At 40.3% G+C, this 20,289-nt stretch overlaps 4 protein-coding genes across 8 annotated transcripts; 3 read left to right on the forward strand and 1 right to left on the reverse strand.

Annotated features, from left to right (window-relative positions):
* The first annotated feature begins 6 nt into the window (after positions 1–6).
* LOC105559373 (glucosamine-6-phosphate isomerase-like) lies at positions 7–1,591 on the forward strand. Its single transcript, XM_012007605.1, is given in 6 exon segments — positions 7–153; positions 239–523; positions 608–637; positions 640–965; positions 1,089–1,170; positions 1,413–1,591. Coding segments are annotated over 5 exon segments (843 nt in total). The 5' UTR covers positions 7–29; the 3' UTR covers positions 1,167–1,170; positions 1,413–1,591.
* Positions 1,592–2,226: 635 nt separating this feature from the next.
* Positions 2,227–4,886, forward strand: LOC105559375. The gene is made up of 2 exons (XM_012007607.1): positions 2,227–2,974; positions 3,920–4,886. Exons 1-2 carry the CDS (start codon positions 2,491–2,493, stop codon positions 4,663–4,665), a joined length of 1,230 nt encoding a protein of 409 aa, XP_011862997.1. The 5' UTR covers positions 2,227–2,490; the 3' UTR covers positions 4,666–4,886.
* LOC105559374 (nucleolar GTP-binding protein 2-like) lies at positions 4,692–7,478 on the reverse strand. Its single transcript, XM_012007606.1, is given in 2 exon segments — positions 4,692–6,682; positions 7,415–7,478. Coding segments are annotated over 2 exon segments (1,755 nt in total). The 5' UTR covers positions 7,443–7,478; the 3' UTR covers positions 4,692–4,955.
* A 116-nt stretch (positions 7,479–7,594) lies between these two features.
* On the forward strand, positions 7,595–19,303 carry LOC105559377 (UHRF1-binding protein 1-like). Of its 5 annotated transcripts, XM_012007611.1 has the most exons (19): positions 7,595–7,673; positions 8,185–8,386; positions 8,459–8,650; positions 8,737–8,962; positions 9,038–9,204; positions 9,281–9,440; positions 9,618–9,875; positions 10,125–10,364; positions 10,469–10,495; positions 10,880–10,972; positions 11,048–11,229; positions 11,322–11,559; positions 11,647–12,854; positions 12,916–13,050; positions 13,674–13,685; positions 14,749–15,120; positions 15,238–15,385; positions 15,630–15,643; positions 16,776–16,839. In XM_012007611.1, exons 1-19 carry the CDS (start codon positions 7,630–7,632, stop codon positions 16,776–16,778), a joined length of 3,921 nt encoding a protein of 1,306 aa, XP_011863001.1. In that variant the 5' UTR covers positions 7,595–7,629; the 3' UTR covers positions 16,779–16,839. The 5 variants fall into 5 exon arrangements, with proteins under 5 accessions (XP_011863001.1, XP_011862998.1, XP_011862999.1 ...); XM_012007608.1 differs by lacking the exon at positions 15,630–15,643 and having other exon boundaries at positions 16,776–19,303; XM_012007609.1 differs by lacking the exons at positions 13,674–13,685; positions 15,630–15,643 and having other exon boundaries at positions 16,776–19,303.
* Positions 19,304–20,289: the final 986 nt, after the last annotated feature.

The raw sequence follows: 20,289 nt of genomic DNA on the forward strand, positions 1-20,289 counted from the left end.
TGTAAACGTGTGCAATCGATATATTTATTATGCGTCTGGTAATTTGCGATAACGTGGACGATGTCGCGGAGTGGTCTGCGAAATACGTTTTGAAGAGAATCAACGATTTCAATCCTCATGAGAACAAGTACTTTGTTCTTGGTCTCCCCACAGGTACGTGATAATCTTTTTAAACATGTGTTTATCAATCGTGTGATATTAACGTTCTCCTGACAATCCTTTTTCGTTTCCTTTCCAGGAGGGACACCTTTGGGAATGTATAAAAAGCTTATAGAATATTATCAACAAGGCAAAATATCCTTTAAGTACGTTAAGACATTCAATATGGACGAGTATGTTGACTTACCGAGAGACCATCCCGAATCTTACCACTATTACATGTACAACAATTTCTTCAAACATATAGATATCGACCCGCAGAACGTGCATATACTTGACGGAAATGCGACGGATCTCGAAAAGGAGTGTGACAATTTCGAGAAAAACATTAAAGAGACCGGTGGGATAGAATTGTTCATTGGAGGTAAAAAGGCGACGGCCTCGTTAAATGCAGACCCGAGAGACTTTTCGGCGCGACTAGTTTCGTAAGCGACTTGTAAACTTGCAGGTATCGGACCGGACGGACATATAGCCTTCAATGGCCCGGCTCGTCGTTAGCTTCTCGCACGAGAGTGAAAACTCTCGCGCAGGACACCCTAGAAGCCAACGCGAGATTTTTCGGAAATGATATTAACAAAGTGCCGAAGCAGGCGCTAACGGTAGGCGTCGGTACGGTGATGGACGCTAAGGAAGTGATGATCCTTATCACCGGTTCCCACAAAGCTTTTGCCCTTTACAAGGCCATAGAGGAGGGCATCAACCACATGTGGACGGTGTCCGCGTTTCAACAGCACCCACGCACGCTTATAATCTGCGACGAGGACGCGACTCTGGAATTACGTGTGAAAACGGTCAAATACTTCAAGGTGATCTCTCAATCTGCCTCGTCACTCGCTGACTCGGCACTTTTTTTTTTATCGTCGGGTAGAGATTAAATTCAGGTATTGTGTTTGAAATTGCGTCTCGTATTCAATTTGTATGCTATTTAGGCGCTCAGTGACATACATCGCAAATTGATTGAGGAAGATGGAAATGCAATCCCCCGTCGCACACTGCAAAACAATTAAAGCGGTAGTTATCTTCATGATTTTTATACCCAGGATCAAAATTTTCTGAGTATTACCGAATTATGAGCGATACATATCCATTTTCCTTCCTAAAAGAGAAAGAACATATATTCTTTTTCTACAACAAAACTATATTAGATAAGATATTAATTCGGCATTTGTCTATTCTCATTTTTTTTGGTGCAAATTTGTTGTAAAAATCATAATAATATAATCATAATTTTAAATAGTGAAATTTATTTGTAGAACTTGTGGGATATTCACAGTAAATTTATCGAGCAAGAAGGTCGCCCGAAGTAAACGTTTTCTCACCGTCGGCGATAACGAATTTACATGAGAAGGACAAACAGTCGAAAGTTTCAGCGCATGGACGAAAAAGCTACACGAATAACGTGATCGTAGATCGCACATTATGCAATAGACATGTATTTTACGTTCTTTTATTTTAATCGTATTTTACATATGAAAAATTTTATTATATACGCTATCTTATACACAACTGCCATTTGAGTGCCAGAAAGATATATTTTTTATATCATTCTCTGTTATTTCAGAAATAAATTTACTCTTTTTACCGCCGTATCACAGAGGCGTTCTCTCAGTGATTGCGATCCGAGATTAACCAATCTAATCTCCCATTCCAGCGAAAAGAAGTGTCGTCAAGCAATGACATAGTTAAGTTTTAGCTGCAATATGAACAAACGTGATATACGATTGCAAAAAACGGCGCAACGCGATCTTTATAGAGATAATGGCGCGGAAATTGTGTGTGTGTGTGAATCACACGATAGTTACAAGTTCTAAAGAGAAACCAGGACAAACTGATTGTCGCGGGTATCGTGAGAGGAGCTGATAGCCGCTGGTAGCGTTCCAAGTACGGAAAATCAGCGTTTGACAAAACTTTCCGTGTGTGAGTCGACAATATCTCCGCACGGAAATTAATCTCATCCGGCACGTACGTGGAACACGTGTCACAAGCATCATGTTGAGTAATCGTAGCTACGTAACGATTACAAATATAGTACGTAGGCAGTTGCGGAGAGGAAAGGAAGGAGGTAGATCAGGCCTCAGAGTTAGTGGAGGAGGAGGAGGAGGTGGTGGCGGTGGCAATGGTAGCAGCAGACGTAAATGAAATGATTGTTCGCCCGGTATGGGTCACGTTGGAGAGAGAGAGAGAGAGAGATAGAGAGAGACGCGCTTCTTTCACACGTAATATATCTCGACCAGTTCAGTATTGGTCCGACACGAAACGTGACAGCTGATTGACGTAGGCGCGAATCTTTTCCGTACGCTGTCCGCGACCTGTGCGACAACCTGGACAACCATGAGCAAGGAACAGCAGGCGCTGAAGACGATCGAGCTGCGTGAACTGCAACCGATACTCAGCCGCACATTCGGCGATCGGCTGATCGTGGTCCGTTTTACAAGCGAGAGCCTGTTGCAGCCGGGCGAGAATTATGGCAGCACCATTTTACGCGTTGACGCCGTAATCAAGCGCAACAATGAGGCGAAGGAGGAAGACCTTCATCTCATCGCGAAGATGCCACCGCCGACGGAATTCCAACGGGAAATGTTCGACAGTCCGTTCACGTTCAGGAAGGAGATCTTCATGTATGAGAAAATTGTGCCTTACTATCAAGAACTGGAGAGAGAGATGGGTCTGAAAGAGGACGAGGTGTTCGACATATTGCCACGATATTATCAGTCCCGATTGTCGCTGAGTCCAGATGTCGATTTCGACGATAACGCCGTTATTTTAATGGAGAACTTGAGGTCGCGCGGTTATTACATTGGCGACAGAACTAAAGGTAGTATTAAATGTCTATTTGAAACTCATTGATGATAAACTTTGAGCTCACTTTATCTTTATGCTTTGAATTAAGCACTTGTTGGCGGTTCAGAAGAACCGCAGAGAAAAATGTTTAGCATAATGAATTATTCATGAGCCTCTCCTAATGAAGACTTTTTTGCGATTTAATATGTTAAGTTCTTTAAAATTATTTATACTATGACTGACAATCGTCATCTTTATGTAAACGACAAATCTTGTGTAGTATTTAATATTCATAAATTTAATTTAACAAATTAACCGAGAATTAAATTTATATGCACTGCGTCAAGTAGAAAAAGTGTAGATACGTGATGACAAAAAATCGGTGAATGGCATTTCATAAATTGCGTAAGGTGCTGGTACAAATAATGATTAAGATAAACTCATTTATTTAAAAACCTTTGCGACATTAAAAGCGCAGTGCGATAACTCCAGATAGAGAGATTTGTCATTCATAATACAATGTGTCGTCTTTTGCTTCTTATCGATATGATTTATGGTCCAAGTAACAAAAACGTGATTTATTACACTAATCCCCTCGGCATCATTTTTTGTCAACTTTATGCAATTTCTCTTGGTACTCAGGAAATATACACGGCATCATTAGTTACGTCATAATGATTTTCATAAAGTTGACCGTGAAAGATAAGAGAGTTTCATGCGGTTGAGTTTTCTCTGATTGTGTGGCAATTTTCTGTGCATTTTCGATCAAAGATTGTTAAAAGTTACAAAGTTAAGATTACTCAATATTATGTAAAGTCGCAAAGCAGATTAGACCAAAGATTATCAAAAGTTACAAAGTTAAGATTACTCAATATTATGTAAAGTCGCAAAGTCAAGACCGTCAGAAGTTGCAACATAAGTTTAGCCATAGTATTCATTAGATGATAAATGAGTGACTTTTTTCCCGTTTGGATCACAGGATGCGATCTTGAGCACTCGAGGGTCGCGATACGGGCGATGGCGAGATTTCATGCGTTAGGGATGGCGACCAAGTACAAACGACCGGAACACTTCGAAGTGTTGAAAGAACGCAGCAAGTGCCTGGAGATGAAGACGGAGAAGTTCGAGCACTTCCAACAAGACATGCTGGCGACGATAAAGGAGGATCCGCAGTTGAACACTTACGCCGATCGCTGCGAAGCCGCCATAAGCGAATCGTTCGGTCGTGGTATGTGGAATCTAACGCCCGACGAGCCGTGGTCCACTATCATTCACGCGGACTTCTGGGTGAACAACATCATGTTCCATCGCGACGAGGACGGCCGGGTGGACGACATCAAGTTCGTGGATTTTCAGAATTATCTGTTCCTCAATCCGCTGCGCGAGATGGTCTTCTTCCTGTTTTCCAGCACGGCGGTGAGCGAGGACTGCTTGGAGGAACTCATAGACCTCTACCACGAGACATTCCTGGCCGTGCTGGATCGAATGGGCTGCGACACCGAGCCATTCACCAGGGAGAAGTTTGACGCCAAGCTGTTCATCGACGCCAAGCTCGAGACGATGCATTTATTCTTCATGCTCAAGATACTCACGCTGAACGTACAGGAAACCGAGTTGAAGTACGATCAAATGGAGAACTTTATGTTGACCTACCAGGGCAACAAAGCGTTCATCCTACGGCTGCGCAAAGTCATATTTTACTTCGCTAAGCGCGAGTGGATCTAGACAATAATAGAAGAAGAAAGAAAACATCCTGGAATGGTCATAAATTCATTGTCACGCTCGCGATATTGCGGCGCAATTGATTACATATACATATATAAGTACGTTGTATATTGTTTTACTTTATCTTCTACGTATTGTAAAACGACAGAAGGACAGGCCAGTTGCGGAGGAAATGAACGTACAATTTGCAATGTGATAAATATAAAATATACGTATATATATATTTTACGCTTCGTTTTCCTGGTGTTGTACAAATATCTGGGTAAAGTAGATGTAATTTATTCTAGCACTTATTTCCTCTTGACTCTTGGGACTTTCCTGTTTTTATTTCTGTTCTTTACATTCGTGACTTCGTAGAAATTGCTTCCGATCTTTTTCCTTTTGCTGGCACGTTCTATCGCTCTTCGCTGTTTGCTCGTCAATTTGTCCTTTATTTGTTGGCGCGACGTCGACAAGACACTTTGTACATCGCCACTCGAGACAGTTTTAGAAGCAAACATTTCGGCATCGCTGGAATCGTATTCATCTACGACATCAAACGCGCTCTGCCTCAGATTCGTAGCATCCATTTGACTCGACAGCGGCTCCTCGTAGCCCACAGGTGTCACGTAAAAGGGCAGTTTGCCGCGTTGCCAATCGTTGAGCACCATACGCGCGGCGATCGCCACGTCGGGCTCTCCCTTCTTCAGAAGCTTGCCGCTCCGGCGCGCCAGCTTTTCCAAGAAATCGACGTGATCTATCCACACGTTTATCTTGTAAGTCTTGGGAATGTACTCGGGCTTCACTCTCTCCAGGACCGAGGCGACGTAATCTTCCGGGCTCTGCACGAGCTCCACTCGCACGACGCCCTTCAACACCTTCTACGTGTCGGTCTCCGACGACGGATAAACCACCCCCGGGCAATCTATCAAGTAGATGCGGCGCATGAGAGTTATGTACTGCCAGACTTTCGTCTCCCCGGCAATAGGCGCCACCTTGCAGACCTTCTTGGAGCGCAGGGTGTTTATGATGGAGCTCTTTCCCGTGTTGGGATACCCTATGAAGCCGACGCTGATCTGCTTCTTGTCGACGTGCAATTTCGCGAACTGCCTCAGCAGATTAATCAGGGAGCCCTTGCCGAAGGGATGCGTGAGGGAGGCGTGGAAGGCGACCGTCGGGTACTCCTTGCTCAGAATCGCCACCCACCGTTGCGTGACCCACGTCGGCACCAGATCCACCTTGTTCAGGATGAACATCAGGTGCTTGTATGGCTTCTCGGTTTTCAAGTACTTCTCCATGGGCGGAGACCTGGTCCCAAGCGGGTCCCTTACGTCCAGTATCTGTAAAATGACGTCGGAGGAGTCAATGACCTTGTACAGCTCGTTCCAGATCCTCCTGCTCTGTCCCGCCGCCATGACCCAGTCTCTCTGCGCGTCCCTCACACCAGTGTCCTCGCGAACGAGGTCGAGGTCCTTGGTGTCTTTCTCCTTGTTGTAATCGTCCTCCTTGTTCTCAGCCGACTTCTTCAAATCGTCATACGACGTCGCTGACAAATTCAGCCGCTTCCTGACCTTCTTCGGGCCAAAAACGCTCTCGAAGCTCTCGGTATCCAACATCAGGTGTACTCTTGCGTTCGCCGCCTTCTGCTGAAGTAAAGTGACGGGCAGCTGAGTGGGTTTCATGACGACCTTGTAGGGATCCTTCATCGCGGTTCCCAATTCATTCTGGAACTTTTGCAGAGCGTTCTGCGAGATGACTCTTGAGTTACCGAACCATCTTTGCGACGGCTCCACGCGCGACATGGTCCCAGAAGTGTTCCAGCCTTGAAACGGCGCGGGGCTAATAATCTTCCCGGTACGATCGCGTTTCGGCCTCTGGTTGCGGTACATCTGCAACCTTTTGATCGTCGCTTTCGTCCGCACCTTGGCGACTCCCTTCAGTCCCTCCGTAGGACGCTCAGGATTCATACCGTGTCCCGAGCGCTTAAAGCCCTGCTTCCGAGGGGCTTTAGTAGTGGTATGTGTTTTACCCATTGTGCCTGGAACAAACACACCATTCAGAAAACAATAGAGATACCTTTCGAAACTTATTGTTAGTTCTCTTTAATATCAAGAAATCAATTTAAAAAGATTGCAAAAAAGACGTTCATATATTTCTAAAAATATTTTTTAATTGATAAAAATAATAAATTGAATTGTAATTGAACACAATAAATATTAAATGTTTAATTTTACTATATTAATCAAATACAATTTAAATTTAATCAAAAACGTCGATGGAATTTCAATTTGTCGTATAAGGAATGATTCTGAACCTGAAAAACCAATATTGTTTTAAATTTTCTGTTGAAAACATTTTAACCTGCACGGTTCGGTTAGTTTTAATTGCGAGATAAAGTATAAACAACTGACAACATACCAGAGATGTGTTACAGCAAACGTATTACTCAAAAATTATCAACAAACAATATGCAACAAATATGTTACGAATAGTCAAAGAACAAGACTATTTTTCTGAAATGTGATTCGCGATCCGCAATTTCAATCCGATCCGCGATCCGCAATACGTAGTGTGATACGGGCTTTAGTCCCAGTCTACAATAGAGATTTAAGCCCTAAGCCTTAAGAAATTGACTAATCACAGTCGCGCATTCTACTCATACTTGACCGTGATTGGCCAATTTCTTAAAGCTTAGGGCTTAAATCATCTATTGTAGACTGGGACTTAAGCTCGTATTGAGAGGAAATGGGAACATACCCAGAGTACTCACCTACATATACATATATGCATACATACATACACTCGGTTGATGTCCGAACACACCCTATATAGTACATATATATGTATACACACATCTATACGTGAGGCAGAGGTAGTGAAGTCGCTGTAGATCGTCGTAGATATGTGTGGTGTCAAACTAACCATGAGACGTATCGCCTATCGTTAACCACTGTAAGAATTTAGGTTCGCCGTAACAACCGAAAGATGGTCTCGATCATAAAAAACCAGCTGCTGAAACACCTGTCGAGGTACCGTACATGCAATCGCGATCGATTAACCTGAAACGCCGTTCCAAGTGGCACGTTAAAAAGACAAAGAAAAAATCGCTCCATTCCACACGTCACGTAATGCGCTCCTTCATACTTCCTTATTGTCGAGATGTACGTCTTGTCATTACGATACAGCTGTCGCATCTCCCTTTTCCATGCGCTCTGTACAATTGTAAGACCGGATACATTTGTACAGCAGTTTCGAAAGTGGCGAAAGTCCGATCGACACTCGTATCATATGTTCGTTACGGATTTTTTCTTTTTCTTGTCAGCAAAAATTATCGGCGTATTAATCGAGTTGGCAACAATTATATAATATTCTAGGCATAAGGATGTGTACATATGCTAATTATACGCATGTAAATACGCACGTCTTGTCGAGATACATAAATAATTTTTACATAATTTATATAAAATGTATAATTGTTACTTGCTTTACGCTGGCAAGTGATGTATCTTGCCTGCTGAGCTTTTGTATTATGTATCGCAGGTTCACCAAGAATTTATCCGCCGACAAGATAAACCTGAGCACATTCAAAGGCGAAGGAGAGCTGTCTAATCTAGAACTCGATGAAATAGTCCTCACGGATCTACTAGAGCTGCCATCGTGGTTAAGACTTACTAACGCCTGGTGCAATAAAGTTTCATTTCGCATACAATGGACCAAACTGAAAAGTGTTCCTATTTTTTTGGTAAACGACGGCTGCAGATTGTACGTGTACTGCATGGGACGAACAGTTGCAATTACAATGTTGTATTTACAGAGTTTGGATGAGGTTCACATTGACGTAGAAACATGTGAGGATCTGAGAAGCATGTCTTCCCCGCAGGGTATATCATCGTACGCTGGACCTGCGAAGTATTCTTTTATACATAAAGTAATCGATGGAATTACAGTGACCGTCAACACTGTGCTGGTTACATTTAAAAGTCCCGCGTTTATTGCCTCGGTCCAGGTGAGATACTGCTGTGGTGTAAGAAGCAAAGTAAATTGAACGCAGACAGATTGACGTTGGATTTAAAACTATGTTGTGTCGCTTAGATGAACCGGATTATAGTAGAATCTAAATCGGCTACATGGCAGCGTTGCGATCTCAGAACCACTAGAGTAAAGGATCCCGATCGAGGGCAGTTACTTATCTTCAAAGAGTTAGAATGGCAGACCGTTAGGATAGAAGCCCAAAGTACCAAGGATCAAAATCTGACGCCGCTCCGTTTACTTACGAACCAAGCGAGATGTCGAATTACAATAAAGAAAAGAATATCAGGTTTGCGAACGTTGGTGTGGACGCCTGCTGGTACATACGTTGCTCGTCGCTGCTAAGTCGACCGCTTTGTTACAGATTGTTTCGTCATGGGCTCCAGATTGGTAATTATCTTGGACGATCTTCTGTGGGTGCTGACAGACTCGCAGCTAAAAGCTGCGCTCCATTTTCTCGACTCTTTGGCTGGCCTTATCGAAAAAGCCACCGTTCTCGAGCGGAAGACAAAAGCTGCTAGGAAACTAGAGGTTCGCACAGTTCACCTAATCTTTAATAATAAAACGCCAAATGATTTATATCAATTTGTCTGCCCTGTAATGTAAGGTTTCACCAGAGAACCAGGCGCAGGTGTCGCAGCAAAGCAGAACGAAAAATCAGTGCAATACAGCGATTTCAAAAATATTTACCAGATACGATGTCGTAGAGACGTCGTATCACTTTCTCTCGCAACGCATCGATCTTCACTTATGCGACGACGCTGGTGGTAAGCTCAAAAGAGATTTAGTCCCGTTTTTCATGTTGGAAATTCTCTGTTGAGAGCATATTACTTATTTTATTTATTTAATATTTATTGGGTACAGTTACGATTTTGCCTTCTGCATTAGATTTACTATTCCATCTTAATATTATCACATGTTTTAATATTACATTATTAAAATAGGAGGCAGGTCGTTGCATCCTGATCTGAAGGACGGCGGTGCGCTACAAATTTCGTTAGTTAGATTTCAAATTGATTATTATCCGTATCATCTGGCGATGGCGGACAGAAAGCATTGGGCCAAATACAGGGAGAACGCCACACCTCACAACCAATGGTTGCAGCAGTCGTTGAGCTCGTTCAGAAGTCAGTTTATGGATCTTATCGATTCTGGGAGGACACAACATTCTCCTTTAACGAGAAGTCAAGGGAACGTAACAGGTTCGTGTATTGTACAAATAAATTGCCCAATGTCTAAAGGCCTGTGTCCATGATCCAAGAACTGTATCCAAGCTCTAGTTCCGAGAAACATCTAGCCAACCAACTCGCATCCTTTACGGAAAAGCTGCTAGTTGATTGGCTACACGTTTCTCGGGACTAGAACTTGGACACAGTTCTTGGATTCTGGACACAAGACTTAATACACAATTGATAGAAGTTTGAAATATTATTCGATCTTACGTAAAACAGGAAGTGGTACGAAAGGCTCCAGGGAGCATTTGGAAAAGACTAATCAGCCACCAAACCCAAGTGTCACGCCATCTGAACAAAAAAAGTCTCAGCATCCCAGCGGAAATCCTGTGAAAAATTACGTTTTGGAGCAGCTTGCCAAACTAATGACGACGTGCATTATTATCAGGATCGATGACTTTACTTTGTACAAAGTGACAACAACGTCGCGTAATCCAATGCCAAAAGAATTCATCTCAGGTATTGTATGTTTAATACTCGCTCGAGTTATTTGTTTATCAGGTTCTTTATCGAAAGAGTCGCATCAAGTTTGACAATAATTATCTTATTTGGTAATTGTACAGCTCAAACCAGGAAAAAACATACACCAGGTATAAGAAATTAGTAGTTGGTTTTGAATGTAGCATCGCACATGCAAATGCTAGATTTGATTTATTTTGACTGAAGTAGTTTTATCGCTTTACCTCGATTCTTTCTTCTTTTCTGTCCAATGTAGTTTATGTTAAACAAATTACGATTAATCTGTAGTATTCGATGTGCAGTGATGTGTATCTAAAAAAAATATTGATATCACATATCATTTGCAAAAAATCTTGTAGAGATTTCATAAAATATTATGCTATTTACCAACGACATTGTTGTTTTAATGTTTTAGCAAGATGACGTGTAAAGTTGCATGCGAGGTCGAATTTAGATAGCGAAATTCGAATTTCACCTCGTTTTCCTATATCTATTTAAATGAAACTTTTCTTTAGGGGATCGTGACAGATTTAGTCTTCCAGAAGACGTAACAATAGTTCATGCAGAGTTTACTTATTACTACTATCCAGGAGATATCACTTTTCCCTGTGAGCAGAAATTTGTACGAGTACCTTTATTCTACTTGATAACTTCGCTATTATAAACGATGTATAATTTTTTAGTGCCGCCGCCCAAGTTTTATGTGCAGCTCAATCCCATTCAAGTAAATTTTGACGTCTGCTCGTGCCTATGGTTTAATTCTTTCGCATTGAATCTTTATCATTCTCTTATGGGAAAAGACAAGCAGCTGAGCTCTACGCGTTTAATGTACTTCGATGTAAAAATAGAGGCTATACTTCCAAGAGTAAGTTAACAAAGATATCAGTACGTACTTTATACATTTTGAACATATCCCCATCTCTCACTTCAACAATGTAAATGTTTGTAAACCTTTAGATAGTCTTCGAAAGTCAGCAGGATTACCCAAACCAGAAAGACAGACCCAAGTCTCTGCATCTTCAAACTTCTAGAGCATCTATAACGAATGTGCGATCGACAGAGAGATCCTCGCGGGCGGATTTGGCGCAGTGCCTCAACGCGTTTCAGATGGGACAGATGTTCTTTGGCGCAGAGTTCCCCAGTAAATCGGGCGATTTTCACGCAGTGACGGATAAATTTCTAACGCATTGCGCAGGTATTTACAATATTGTTAATATTGATAACATCTAGGTTTTTTTTTTTAAATCAGTCTTCGGTACTTTCATTCGGCTCTGTATTCCAGGCACCGATAATATCAGGCAAATACCGCCAAATTTCAGCAGCAATTCCGTAAACGAGTTGCTGCGCCAGCTGAATAGAGAACTCTTGTGGACGGAGGCGAAGGACGTGTGGTGCTGCAACTTGGAGCCTGTCTGGGGAGATTTTTTCGGAGCACGAGCCGTCGGGCAGAATCGGCCCGTGCCGTTTCTGGACGCGTTCCCTCTAACGCTGTGGTGCCACTTCACCGCGGACTCGTTATCCGCCACGGAGAAGCCTTCGGCGGCCGACATTCACGGGCTGGCGTACATAAGCAATTTAGTTAGCGTACAGATAAATCATTATCAGTATCTGTTCTTACTGAGATTGGCGGAGATACTCTCCACCGAGATGGCCACGTACTTGGCCGTGGACTCGAACAAGATCCTGAGAGTCGAGAGCGGCGGATCGGTGATCATAGGCGCGTTGATACCGCAGGTGGAGGTGACGTTTGTCATGCCGTCGCACACGCCCGGCAAAGAGAATTCCGGCGGCGACCTGGAGTCCGTCGTGCCCGACTCTTCCAGCATAGCGGACGAATTCGTCGGCTCGTCCACGGTCTGGCACACCAGCACGGTGAGCGCGCGCGTCGACTTCAGCGCCAAGAGAATGAACACGAGCAACGACGTGGAGACACCTCAGAGCGAGGCGTCGTCGATGCTGTCGATGGATTACTCGCACTCTGCTCCGACGCAACCGGTCGTCACTTTCAAGCAGAACGGCACGAAGAAGGGTGACCAGGAGGGCCCGACGAACGCGATGTGGTGCATACCCGAGAGAGAGAGCAGCGGGCCGCAGTACGTGATGCCGTTGGGCAATACGAGCGACGAGAAGAAGCACGCAACGGAGAAGCACAGCAAGTTGGACACACCCTTCATTCCGAACAACTTCAACGTCAATCTCTCGTCTGTGAAGAAGGGATTCAGCAACTTAATGACGTCGATCGACTCGGCCTTGAAGGCCTCCCCGGAAGACGGTAGTAGCGACACGGTGTCCATGAGAAGCGACGTTAGCTCGGACAGCGAGAATTACGTTTTGGTGAGCCTCCAAGATCAAGGGAAGATCGACGCGGTGTTCGGCATCGATAACTCGATTAGGGTCGCGGCCGTGGAAGAAGCGACCGAAGTTGTAGAAGAAACGCCGGACACGCAGAGTGAGAAGTCTATGGACAGCGTGTGCAAAAGGAAGGACATAGTGAGTACCGTAGTTTGCCGACAGTCCGTGAGGAAATGGAATCTTATTTTCTCCCCCGCAGGTCTCCATGGCGACGTTCAAGCTGTCGAAGGTCGAATTTATACAGCAGTCTTGCGATTACGCTTCCGTCATCAAGATTCAGGTTTCCAACATTGACAATGACGAATGCTCGTCTATTCCTTGGGACGAATTTCAGGTGAGCCGGATTACATATTAACCGATGTAACATAAAGTAAATATACATATATACGTTATGCTATATTATTACATATTATGCTCTTTTTTAAACGAACAAAGTTCCTTATTAACCGTACTGCTGCAATAAAAATTTATTCTCTTTCTTCTTTTACTATGGAAATTTTGTTACTTTCACGTAATATAGCTTATTCGTTCGGCATTATTTGTGTGCTAATTTCAAGTATCTCGAATATAATTAAAACATTATATTCCGACAGCGAATCTTATACTTAGTAATAACTTGATTGATATTTGAGTTACAGTCGTGTATAAAAAAACTTCTCTCCACTACATTTTATATTGTAATTCGAAGAAAAGACTGCATTGAAACTTTTTGTGATTATACAAGTCATAGTAAACCTTTCCAATTAGAGTATACATTTGAAATAGCGGGTTACTTGTGCATAAGCTACTAATACTTGAGTAGTTTCGCAGTAATTTGCTCATTGTTTTTACATTATATAACCAGTTGACATTATTATCAATGTATATTTATACGATTTCTGTCTTTTAACTTTTTTTGCATGCCTCTCCCGCGTCTCTCCTTCTCTTGTGAATGTTTTTATGTGGCACTTGTGGCAGGTCAAGAGAAAGGTATTGGCAAAACCATTCATACATTTATTAATCTTAGACACTGTTAAAAATGCATGTGTTGATATTGAGCTACGTCACGTTGCTGTTATCACACTGTTGATGGATCTCGTAGAATCGACAAGACTTAAATAAATGTTCCAACAAATCAAAAGTATAATACTGTCATTACATACATATTCGTCATATTGTTATCAGCAGTTGCAAATTTTCGTGCAAGAGGAGCTAATCAAGTGGAAGTGTATTACAAAATTTATATATTCGTATCATATTTGTATCACGTTACGTAAAATTCTTTTGCAACATTGCCTTGTTGAAATAAGATAACTGCATCACGTATTTCTGCTTTTATCTTTCTTGTTTGACAGAGTAATTCTAGAATTAATGAAAATCTAATTATATTATTAAATTAGATCGCTTACCGTGTGAGTTATGCTTTTGATTTCTTATGTGATTTCCATACGCAGTTGATAAGAATTCAATTTTGAAGATTTTGTATTGTAATATATCGTGGCAACGAAATGTATGGCATGATATTGTAACGTGAGCTTGCATTACAATATTCATAGCAATATATATAGCTTGATTATGCTAAGTATTGTAAATATATACGCATAATTTGATTTGCTTTACATATTATTTCAGAAGCGATTATTAACAATGCTTCACATGTTGGAACATGCTGCTACATAAAATAGCTTTAGTGCATCAATATGCTTTTGCATCTGAATACGATCTTTCTTGCAGCTTATAATAATTCTTGATTCAAAATGGCCTGGCTTTGAAATTTCTTATCAACATGTAGATTTTCATCTTGTAATCAACAGATTGAACATAATCGCGTCTTTAATTATCTTATTAAATTAAAGTCGAGTTGTTTGTAATTTATGACTAACGAAAAGATCATCATTGACTCATTTAGTGTACGAATCATACTTCATCTAATGTCGCAATATGATATTGCAATTTGAGCAGTAACGTAATCAATATGGAAATAGATATTTTACTAGCTGTGCAGTTCCCAGGTCTGCCCGAGTTTAATATGTTGACGCATTCTGTTTGATAGACCAAGTTCAGTTCGCGGTCTCGAGGCTGGATAGAATTACCGTCCGATTCTGACTGCAGATCACGTATTAAGCTACGTTTGGATCACTGCTTGAAAAATCCGGACGACTCCCGCAGGCTCTCGGACGCCAGTCAAAGAGACTTGAGCGACAGTAACAGGCGTGCATCTCAGGATCGCGCCAGATTGTCCGAGCAAGATGCGTCGCGTACATCCGGCATTAATGTGCACGACAAGGAGGGCGTTATGAGTCTGTTTGAGGACAAGCTTGAGATGAGAGTCGCTAACGTGGGAATGTCATTGTCGATGAGCTCGGTGACGGGTTTAGCGGATTTAGCGGAGGACGAGATCATACCTAAACCAATTCCTATGCAGGTGGGTATTCTTGCGAGATTAACGAGAGCACATGATCCGAATATGACCTTCCTCCTTCTCCCTTGAGGGGACAATCCCAAGATTTTATTGTCGAATACGCACACGTTATTGTTTCAGATATACTTAGAGAATATATCATTACGTTTAAACGAGGATCGTCCGCCAAATAACATAACTTCCCCGGGCCCGATCCCGATAGATTTGAACATCTCCAAACTCAGGATAGCGCGGGACATGAGCGGCGTTTTTCACATCGAGCCCGTCGGTAAGTGACGCTCGCCGTTGGGCGAGGCGTGTCCACTCGTTTCTGCCACTTGCAGTTGACCATTGAGTTGACTTTTCTTTTACGATCTTTATGCGACCTTAATCTTAGCTACGTCGTCCCTGCGCCTGTAAATACATGTACCTGTGAGTTGGTATCACACGTAGACTTTTACATTGCGCAAGTGGCAGATTTCAGTTTGAAAGTAATTAATATTACATATTGCGTAACTGTTCTCTGCACCCAGGCGGCCTTTCGAATGTGAGCATTGATATAACACAATGTAGACGAGTAGCTTTAGATCTCGCTGCTTATTACTATCGCACAGCTTCATATATATTATTTCATCTAGACATAATTGACATATAATATGCGTATAGATACAATATTAGTGCATTTAAGTAAGCATGAACTGTGATCTTTATGATTATGCACATAAAGAAAAATTTGTTGGTCTACAAGTCTCAGTCATCTTACTTTGTATTAATCGTTTCATATTTTATGTACTGGACTTGTACAGAATGTAAGAGTGGAAGGATTGGTAGCTACAAGTTTTTTTTTGAGATTGGTTGTCTAATTTTGATTATTCAGTTTTCATCAACAGGCGAGCATCGAGTCTCAAATTGATTAAAACAACTTTATTACACAAGTACGGTGATGGGCAGAATGGTTGCAACACTTTGTTTAATGAGTCCAGGAGCGCATTTAGATTCAGGCTTACGTTCCAGAACACTTTCTATGGGACATATTTTACTCGAGAAATAGATCGGAAACGCTCAAAATGGTTTCGGAATGTCCATCGAGTAAAATATTCCTCGGGGAAGAAAATGTTGGAACGTAACCCTGAATCTAAATGTTCCTAAACTCGTTAAAAAAAATTATCCCAACCATTCTGTCCATCACACATATCCTAGTTAATATAATTTATAACTCCTCTTATACACATAAAGATTACATATTTTACATTACACATATCTGACTTGGTGGTGGTTGGTGTGACTAGACATATGTATAGAGGAAAGTCCCCTATTGCGGGATAGGTTCCTAATATTAGATAGCGGAGTTTCTGCTAAATCAAAATAGGCATCATCTATTGGTTCTACCATGAATTTATTGCTCTTGGAGTGAAATCTGTTTAGTGGAAAATTGGATGTTAGATCGTGTAATCGTTGCGAAAAGAGATTGTGATTGAATTTGGACGTTGAAAGTCTACTATCTCATATGAGACTCCTATCTCATAATAGAGGACTTTCCTTTACATACTTTAGTACATATATCCATATCTTTTTGACTCTATTATCTCTTTTGAAAGAAATTAAATATGTGTTTGTATGTTTTTGTTGGAGTTTTTACAGTGTAATTTTTAATAGGTCAAGTGATTTCTTCTTTTTAGTAACTGCAGTAAACGAGAGCCATTCAAATACGGCGTTATCGAATGACAGCAGTTACACACTTAAGAATGCCGAGTGCGAGAAGGAATTGAAAGCTCTAAGACAATCCAGTAAGCAGCTGAAATTGGATAACGAAGAATTGAGACGTCGCATGGGAGCTTTGGACAGATTGTCGGAAGAAAATGCAAGATTAATGCGCACGAAAGAAGAATCGGATTTAATAAAGTCTCGTTTGAGCGCGGCGGAAGATGACATTGCGAGTCTTCTTGAAGAAAAGAGACTCTTGCACGAAACTATTTCGGAGCTGCGAAATCAAAGACTGGAAGACGGTCCTGGAGGTAGTAATAGAGCTTCGTGGTCTATTAAGAGATAGCATACCAGTTGTTTTGATTGCTCCAAATGTTGCAGTTCTAGTAAGTCCTAATCAGTTACGTTTTCTATAATGCAAAAGATTTCTTTTGACAAGTTTAGGATCTTTTTTATATAAGGTAAAGAGATTTTTAGTTTGTTTAAATAAAGTGATTATCGTTAACGATATAATTTTTAACCTTACACATGTGAGTTAATGAGGATTAGAACGATTTAAATTTAAATTGTTTCGGAAACACTATCAGGTCTATAATTGTACTTTAAGACATATTAGTCCCGTCTGCCGTAATTATGCTAGTAACTGCCGTTTAGGTCTTTTGCTTGGAATGTCGAACACAGTGATAAGAATCGTGTAGGTGCGTATACGAATGCGTATGCAAATTTAAATGAGAAAATATCAACTTTCTTACCGTGATCGAGGTGATAATAAATTGCTATATCAACCCGTTTTCTGTTTCACTGTGAAATTAGTGATTGGTCGTACGAATTTTCGATAAGTGCTATTTCGCTTGTGTGTCAGCAGTTTATGCGTAATGTGGTTGAAGGTTGTGTACGACCACTTTTATTATATTATGCACAGTTTCGGTTGTAAATGTATGTAGAGATAAGTAACAAATATTTTGTCTATACATACAAACTTACATGGTACACATATCCTTCTGAAAACGAAAGAGTGATCTTAAAATACGATAAAGACGTAGACAAATGAAGAAAACGATGTATTTAGAACTGGATTGATATCTATGTTAATACAAATGTGCTAGATATCTTTCTCTCTATTTTAAGATGGAAATTGAAATCTACTTGAACAGTATACTTGCATATTTGTGCATAAAAGTATTGTGCATATACTTATGAAATATGTTTGTATCAGGACTTTAGGAGGATGTGTACGTACATGTACGGAATAAGCAAGTGCACTAGTCAGTATATCACAATTTAGGCGTATTGGTTGATTCTACAATTGGTAATAGTTTTATATTTTGCTTTCTGTGGATATAACGATCTGAGAGCATTCTGTGAGGCACAATGATTTAAAACAAACGATTGTAACTTACAATAGTAATATGCTAGTTGAGCCTACGGACTTTAAATAAGAATTGTGACCTGGTGGTATCGCATTACATCGTAATTTTATATTGACTGATTTAATGATTCATCGAATGATGAAAATTATAAATAATAATACAGTGATGTGGGACGTTTCAATAAGACTGTATAAAATTCGAAGATGTTGGTCTATAGTAGTCGCTCTAGAGTCCTCCTTGAGAGATAATTTATATGAACGTTAGAAACGGCAAATTGAATCGATGAACTTTTAGAATGGAGAAATTGTGAAATACGAATTGCGAATGATGATCCCTTTAACAGAACCTGTTTTTCAGTTTACAATCAGTCCCGATAATGTTGTAGCTTCCTTAGAGTTTGATTTCGATAGATTTAATTTTTACGACGGATTGCTGGTCGATCCTACATATATGGAAAGTATTTTTTTATTGCGTACGAATACATGATGCGATTGAAATTTGTTTCATAATGTAAAATTCTGCTCTTAATATACACAATTTCGCGTATCATAGAAGATACGCCATTTAGATAGATTTCCATTTAGATGCGGCTTCGAACGGTGCGTTCCCTTGGCAAATATTCTCTGTAGATAGACGAATACAAATGATCGCGATCAACTACGCGACGACGCAATTGCTTGAGATGGTTCGGTGCAATAAGATAAAATTATGTAATATTTGACTAGCGAACGCAAGGAGTGAAGGTAGCGTAATATATGTAGGCTTAGAGAAGGATGAAAGGTAAAAGTTGAAGTTTTTGTTACTTTCAGATATACGGATAAGCTTTTTATAATGCACATATCATACCTACAATGAAGGATTTGCTTAAATGTGTAACACATTTATATGGTCTGATAACATTTTGTATTGCAAGAACATATTTTCCTTGCAGTTTAATTGTATCGATGTCCATTATCTTTCAAGTCTGATTTAGCTCAACTTCCTAAAGTTTGTTCACAGTTCCTTTCCCGAAGAACTAATTACTTTACATTAATACAAGCATATTTGGTATTAATTAGTATGCACCTAATATATTTTATCGTGAGTTACAATATTGAGCTGAAAATTACATCTGTTTTTAATCTTTCAAGTTTTATATATAAATTTCTATATCGGGGGTTTTTTATATACATTTTTTGATGCATATTATAAGTTTTTATATCATATTTCACTAATAAAGTATTGCTTATTTCCTCCTTCCAGTTTTTTTTACATAGTTATGTAAGGGCTTTAATACTATATACCAAATATGCATATTCAAAATAACGAAAAGACTATGTATAACTGTCTGACTTACTGTCCGATTAGCCGCAAGTGCTGCGTAGCTATACATGAAGTGGAATTGCTTCACACGGTACAACGCCCGAATTCTTCCTTTTTTTTATATAGTCTAAGTACTTACTTATGTAACATACTTTATTATATTACTAACACAAACTTTAGGAAGTTGAATGTGATTAACTAATCGTAAAATATAACGTTACACTTCAGTAGAATTCGTTTATAGTTTATAATTAATTAAGCTTTCTAATATTTACATTTAGACGATTATGTTTAGACACAATTGTCATTCCTATAAGATTCTTATATTGTTATCCGATTTTTAACGTTGTTGTTAGCTTCATTTCAGTCGTATTGTATTGTTTTGGACAGGTAATATGTTCTGTTTGTTTTAGCATTGTCAACAGGCAAGACTTTTGGAGGAGTGTTTAATTCTATAACACTTACATAACTTTGTACTAGTTATTCTAGTTAGTAAAATTCCAAAAAATGTTGCATATATAAATAAAAAAAAAATATATATATGAAAGGAGGGAGAGAACAATCATGCCATTTAGCGCATGAACCATGGTCTCGTTGCGTAAATTCATATCTTATATCAACGACCGTGTGATACACGATCCGATATAACGATGCAGCCATAATTTACGAAATGAACCTATTTTATATATTAGCAGAAATATAGTGCATATATTTGAAGAATCGTCATTTCCATATCAAAGTGCTATGAGATCCCAAGAGTGGGTTGTGCAATTTCCACATTCGTTCACACGGAGAACATAGGCGAGTCAATGTGAAT

The sequence above is a fragment of the Vollenhovia emeryi genome, unplaced genomic scaffold (genome assembly GCF_000949405.1).
Source record: "Vollenhovia emeryi isolate VEMERY1.0 unplaced genomic scaffold, V.emery_V1.0 DF939277.1, whole genome shotgun sequence".
Taxonomy (NCBI): Eukaryota; Metazoa; Arthropoda; class Insecta; order Hymenoptera; family Formicidae; genus Vollenhovia; species Vollenhovia emeryi.

What these genes read in the sequence shown, in the direction of transcription:
- LOC105559375 (XM_012007607.1), top strand. Translation starts at nt 2,491, where the DNA reads ATGAGCAAGGAACAGCAGGCGCTGAAGACGATCGAGCTGCGTGAACTG. An exon ending in CATTGGCGACAGAACTAAAG is followed by an intron (nt 2,975 to 3,919) that starts GTAGTATTAAAT and finishes TTTGGATCACAG; the next exon opens with GATGCGATCTTGAGCACTCG.
- LOC105559377 (XM_012007608.1), top strand. Translation starts at nt 7,630, where the DNA reads ATGGTCTCGATCATAAAAAACCAGCTGCTGAAACACCTGTCGAG. An exon ending in CTGCTGAAACACCTGTCGAG is followed by an intron (nt 7,674 to 8,184) that starts GTACCGTACATG and finishes TATGTATCGCAG; the next exon opens with GTTCACCAAGAATTTATCCG. An exon ending in TTTTCACATCGAGCCCGTCG is followed by an intron (nt 15,386 to 16,775) that starts GTAAGTGACGCT and finishes TCTTCTTTTTAG; the next exon opens with TAACTGCAGTAAACGAGAGC.